Genomic DNA, 6,249 nt, shown 5'->3' on the forward strand with positions numbered 1-6,249 from the left:
AAGGGGGAATTAAAAAGCACCAGCATCATGAATAAGACAAATGGCAGTATTTCTACCAGTGGAATGACCTTAACCACTTTCATCAACTTAGCTACGCTTTACCCAACAAAGTAGGGACACACAGGAGCTTAAGCAGCTCCCTGTTGAAAAACTATTCAGAAAAGAATGCAAATTTTGTGACTCATTTTGCTTCCACAGCCTTCCAACAGACACAGTGCAACGTGTGCTTAGACACATCGACTTGTCCTAAGCACTAGCAAGTGTGTTTTTTTGTATTACTTAATATCATGTATGACTACACTTTCTATCTAATAATTAACTGAAAGCCCACTTGAAGAAAGCAAACCAACATCGTGCGATGAAACTGAAAGGTGGCAGTGATTCAGCTGCAGCTCATAAAACATGACTAAAAGGGGCAAATGTTTAGATTAATGATATTCTTCACCATTCCAAATTAAGCTTATCCCCTGCTGAAACTTAAATACTGCTAATGGTTAAACTATCAAAAAGCTTTGTAAAATGAACAATAACAGCTGCTAGGCAGATATTTTTTTAAAGAACAAACAAAATATGACAGTGTCCAGGAGGACGGTAACAGCAGTAACATTTCAAACTTCCTGTTTTGAAACAACAGTGTCCTGACCCTGTGCTGATACTGACATGGTTTGGGTTCAGAATGCACGCTGAATTTTAAAGTTAGCCTATAGGAACAGGGACAGAGCAGCGCCACAATGATAAAGGAACCAGCGGAATGACCCTGGAGGCACACAACATCATTAAGTGACTAGTTGGTCTAACCTCACTTTATAGGAAGCAAACAGTAGCAACGTGTCTCTCTCATCACAGAGCTCCAGCCTTTTAAAACCTTATTTTCCTTCAGTGTTTCAGGTGTAGCGAGACAGACATGAAAATGTTTCTGACTTGATAGCTTTGTTATTGTTAATTTGATGACATGCATTCAGCAGCATAATTGCTATGGTATATATAATTTGGTTGTTACTATTAGCGAATACTCTGGATGAAGAGAACAAAAATAGACACTTGAACCACACAGTTCTGCATATAAAACAATACTTCTTCCTTATTACACTTGGTTCAGGAGGTAGAGTGGACATCTGTGAACCGGAAGGTTACCGGTTCGATACCCACCTCCTCCTGGCTTTGTGTCAAAGTGTCCTTGAGCAAGATACTGAACCTCTGTCTAACTGCTCCCGATGAGCAGGTTGGTACCTTGCATAGTTGCTTCGACCATCGGTGTGTGAATGTAACGCACGTTGTAAAGCGCTTTGGATAAAGGTGCTATAGAAATGCAGAACCTTTACCAGCATCTGCATTCTAATCATGCAGTAACCATGAAACTAAAGAGAAGTCCCACTGCCAGAGAAAGAGAAATACTGAGGACAATGAACCTACTACGAGCACAAACAGCCATGAAAAAACTAATTAGAATTTTCACTTTGGTCTGAAGGGATGAAGGTAGTGGTTATTACTGATATGTGTCTATGCCTACAATTATGCGGTTGCCTTTGGGTTTAATAGGTATTGGTAAACACCACTAGTGTCAAGTATTAATGTGTGCATTGCATGCCTGTTTGCTTACCTATGCAGGTAACTGTTCACATTTCATAGGCTACACAAACATAATTTGTGCATGCGTGCAATTTGTGTCTGTGTGTGTATGCGACTGTGCGTGCATGCATGCATGTTTGTTTTTGAATGTCTTTATGTGTTCATGTTTGTGTATGTGCATCCACACGTACACGTACATGTACTGTGTTTGTGTGTGTGTGTGTGTGTGTGTGTGTGTGTGTGTGTGTGTGTGTGTGTGTGTGTGTGTGTGTGTGTGTGTGTGTGTGTGTGTGTGTGTGTGTGTGTGTGTGTGTGTGTGTGTGTGTGTGTTAATTGCACTCGGCATGTGTGTGGTACAGGAGTTGAGGTCCGCTGGGGCTTGGACCACACTGTATGAATAATGTATCACACCGGGCCATTGCATCTCAGCAACATTGCCTAGGTCTTCTTAAAGTTGCAACTCCTCACCAACCTGCCAGCTGCTGCAGTAACTTACAGGAACTGGAAGCGGATATTATATATTCAGTATCTAAATGTGAATCACGACAACAGCAGCAAAAGCTTAATATACCGTATGCTGTTTGATAGCTGTCTAAAGTCGGCGTGCAACAGTTAATATAACTATACATTTTTTATTAAAACATTTTTTTTTTAAATAGCAGATCTTCAAGCTTGACTTTGTAGATTAATTTTCACTAGTTGATTATAATAAATAAATAAATTTTTTGATTCACCTCAAGCCCTTGATATATAAAAAATAAAACGCAAACAATTATCCCAAACATGCGCTTCTTGATTATTTGATTAATCAAAAAAGAATCTATAGAATAAACGCTAAGAAGATCATTGATAGTTGCAGCCCTATAGTACAAAGCACTTTGAAGATGCCATAGAGCAGTGGTTCTCAATCTGTGGGTCGGGACCCCCAGGGGGGTCCCCAGATGACAGTGAAGTGACAATTTAATGATTTTTAAAACATTACTGCATCAAAAGTAATCAACAATCTATACTATAAAAACTGGTCAAACATTGTCCAAATTGTCAAATAATATAAGAGGCAAAAATTGTGAAAATAGCCAATCTACAAGCTAGCTTGTAGATCTGCTATTTTCACAATATTTATCAGTGGAACCGAGTCAAACTAAATGTAATGCCTCAACTCCCACAACTCCAAGTGCTTGTCAGGGTGGGGGGTCCCCAGTTCAAATATAATAATTTTGGGGGGTCCCCAGTTCAAATATGATTACTTGGGGGGGGGGGGGGGGTTGCAGCCTGAAAAGGTTGAGAACCACTGTTCTACTACATTTACTGAAAATAATGGATGTGAATGGTTTTTAGAAAGGTGAATAGGGAGAAGATTGACTAAACAATGTTGTGTGTTCTAAATATAAAGCTCTCCCAAAACACACTTTAGGCCAAACATATCCCCACTGGAGAGGCCTTGTAAACTACAGTGCTCGATATCTTGGATAAACTTTTCATCTGCAGATTTGCACATAAGTGCCAGCCAGCTGAACAGATGTTTGAGACAGATGCTGGCTATAATTCACTGTGGGATCAGTGAAGGTTCAGTTTGAATGACACTGAACGCCACACTGGCTCAGCGTCCAACTAATAGAGGGATTCCATTTTAATGGCACATTTATGGGAAACTGAAATTAAATCATTTCGAGGACGTGTGTTTGTATTGCTATTATCTATTCAAATTCTTTCATATTCTTTTAGGATAACATAGGCTATATGGATGTAGGCTACTTTTGCATTTTAGGCAGTGAGCCGGAATCAAACCTGTGATTTTCCCATTTTAGGCAAGGGGCAGTCTCTCACTAAGGCAAAACCCAAAGTCTTTGTTAACATTCTAGTATAGTTACGCTGACTTGGTGGTGTTGACAGCCACAATGCGAAGACAGTATGCAAATATATGTAAAAACTAGGTGGCATGTAAATATATGCAAATGATCCAATTGCGCATGAAAAACATAGTTTCTCTATAGACTTCAGAGCCTGCTAACACTTTAGTCCAGTGGTGCACAAACTTTTTAGCTGAAGATCCAAAAGAGACATTTTGCCTAGTGAACTAGTGAAAATAGCAGATCTACAAGCTCGTTGTGAGCTTGTAGATCAGCAATTTTCACTACTTCATAAATTCATTCTAATTTATGGCATTTTTTATTTTGTTTTAATTTATTCATGAATTTCTTTTGAAAAATCATTGAATATATATATTTTTTTTTTGACATTTTACTCAACCCACAAATGGGTCCCGACCCACCGTTTGGGAAACAGTGCTTTAGTCCCTATAATGTGAGACGTTAGTATTTCGATGCTGTGCATGTTCTTGTTACTGTATGTTGAATATGGGGTTGAACTTGAAAGTAACAACAGCCCCGTTTACTTTCACCTCCGGAATGTATGGCACGTGGGCATCACATCTGTGCAGGCTACATCCTAAAAACACATTTATATACTTGTATAGCTGCCAATCGTATCTGGCACCGAAATGACCAAATCTACAAGCTCACAACGCATAGCATCGCGGCCGCGTTGTGAGCTTGTAGATCGGCTATTTTCAGTGGGAGAGACTCACACCGCGGCGCGCAACTAAGTATCAAATCAGGTGTAATCGTCGAACCCTCTATCGCTCTCCGGCACGACCGAGCCCGGAGCGTCTGTCTGGGAAACTCGTGCCGCAACACTCCCCTGTATATATAACAGTGTGGTTCTCAAACTTTTTCATGTCCAGGACCCCCAAAATGATATGCATTTGGCTGCGGACCCCCATCTCAAAAACATGTTGTGCCAGCCCAGGGACCTCCAGAAGAAAAGTAACTAATTTTAATTTGCACTCATTTTCAAGATTTAAAAAAAGCAGATCTACAAGCTCATATAGCTCACTATGAGCTTGTAGATCTGCTCTTTTTGAAAAGCCAAACTATAAAATATGGTTAAAGTGGTTAAAATGAAAGTGAAGCTGTATTAACTCATTTTGCTGGGGACCCCCTGCCATGGTACCCCTCTCCAAGGACCCCTGGGGGTCCCCGCCCCGGACCCCACTTTGAGAACCAATGGTATATAATACTCTCTCAAGACAAACAACAACTAACACACAAATACCCCGGGATGATGTTGGACCAGGACGGACCCCCCAGTTATAATAACAACCGAGCCCCCCGGGGTTGTTCCAAGACCCAAGTCCCAACAACAAACTCACCTCCGTGCGTGCCTGCAGCCGCTTGTTCATCTCGTAGATCCGGTACTCGGGCTGCACCATGTAGGGCGAGTGTCTCCGGTAGAAGGGTCCGAAGGGGGACGAGTAGAACGGGTCGTGGGTGGTGTTCGACATGTTGTTCGGTGGATCCGGCGGTCGGGCTCAGCAGCGGGCGGCGCACCACGATGGAGCGATCTCAACATCCAAGAAGCTGGCCGCACGGGCACGCAGCGCACACCGGAGTGCGATGCTTTTCTCTGAAACGTCCCCACCAACCCACCAACCAACCAGGCAACCAGGCAACCACCTCCTGATGTGTTTGGAAACACACACAAACACGCACACGCGCGCACACAGTGCACACACACACACACACACAAACAGCCACACACACACACACAGAGTCGCTGCTGTGCTGCTCCGCTATAATGCCGAGGCTCAACTATACACTCTCTGACTGGCTGGCAAGTTGGACAGGCTAGTTCACACTGCTGCTATACAGTGGAGGAGGAGGATGGAGAGGAGGAGGAGGAGGAGGAGGGGGAGGAGGAGGAGGAGGGGGAAGGGGGGGGGGGTCTGTTAGTGAAGGGAAGGATGGTTGGGGGGGGGGGGGGGGGGTTTGAGGCTGAGAAAGGTCGTTTCCTGTTACTGTGAGTCAGATGGAGACCTGCAGAAAAAGTTGAACTTGAACCAACAAGGTTGTTTTTTTGTTTTTTGTTTTTAAGCAGCGATTATTCTCAAACTTTTTTTTATTTCCAGGACCCCCGCGTTTGATGTGCATTTTTATCTCCAAGACCCAGATCGAGACTGTTAAAGGAGTAGTTCACCCAAAATAAATGAGAATTTTCTATCAATTACACACCCCACGAAGCATTGAATTCATGGAGGTTTTTTTGTTTTTGTCGCATTCCTAAGCCAACAATTTGATTACCGGCAGAAAGATGCTAATGTATCCGATAGGATACATTAGCATAGGTTGAGTCTCCTACCGGAAATACACCCGGTCATCAAATTATTGTCTCAGGAATGCGTCAAAAACCAAAAAATCTCCATGAATTCAAGGCTTCATGGGGTGTTTAATTGATAGAAAATAAGTTATTTTTGGGTGAACTATTACTTTAAATCCTCTGTGTTGATTTCTTTTTAACTCTAAGAGTGTACCAAATGGGTCCAAATGGGACCATTTGGTTCCATTTGTACACTCTCTGAGTGATGGGTCATTTGGTTTCTTCTAACTATCAATCATTTAGCTGGGGACCCCCTGGAACCCCTTAAGGACACCTGAGGGTCCCAAGACCCCACATTGAGAACCAGTGAGACAATGTCGAAATATTGAGTCTGATGACGACTTGTACAGTATGCAAACCGACTCCCAACTGTACATTTTGTTTACATTGCAGTTTTTCAGTTGAACCATACTATAAAGTGGGAAACACAATGATGTGTTCATTTTATGCTAGATTACATTTTAG

The 6,249-nt window shown here is 42.2% G+C and overlaps 1 protein-coding gene across 3 annotated transcripts in view; it reads right to left on the reverse strand.

Moving 5' to 3' along the window:
* The window catches only part of ldb2a (LIM domain binding 2a), a 109,543-nt gene extending 104,386 nt beyond the window's left edge, over nucleotides 1–5,157 (reverse strand). For all 3 annotated transcript variants that reach the window (XM_080416997.1, XM_080416996.1, XM_080416998.1), the window contains exon 1: nucleotides 4,781–5,157. In XM_080416997.1, the coding sequence (XP_080273123.1) occupies nucleotides 4,781–4,912 (132 nt within the window). In that variant the 5' untranslated portion in view covers nucleotides 4,913–5,157. The remainder of the gene's footprint in view (nucleotides 1–4,780) is intronic.
* Nucleotides 5,158–6,249: the final 1,092 nt, after the last annotated feature.

This window comes from Gymnoscopelus braueri (genome assembly GCF_963280865.1).
Source record: "Gymnoscopelus braueri genome assembly, chromosome: 20".
NCBI lineage: Eukaryota > Metazoa > Chordata > Actinopteri > Myctophiformes > Myctophidae > Gymnoscopelus > Gymnoscopelus braueri.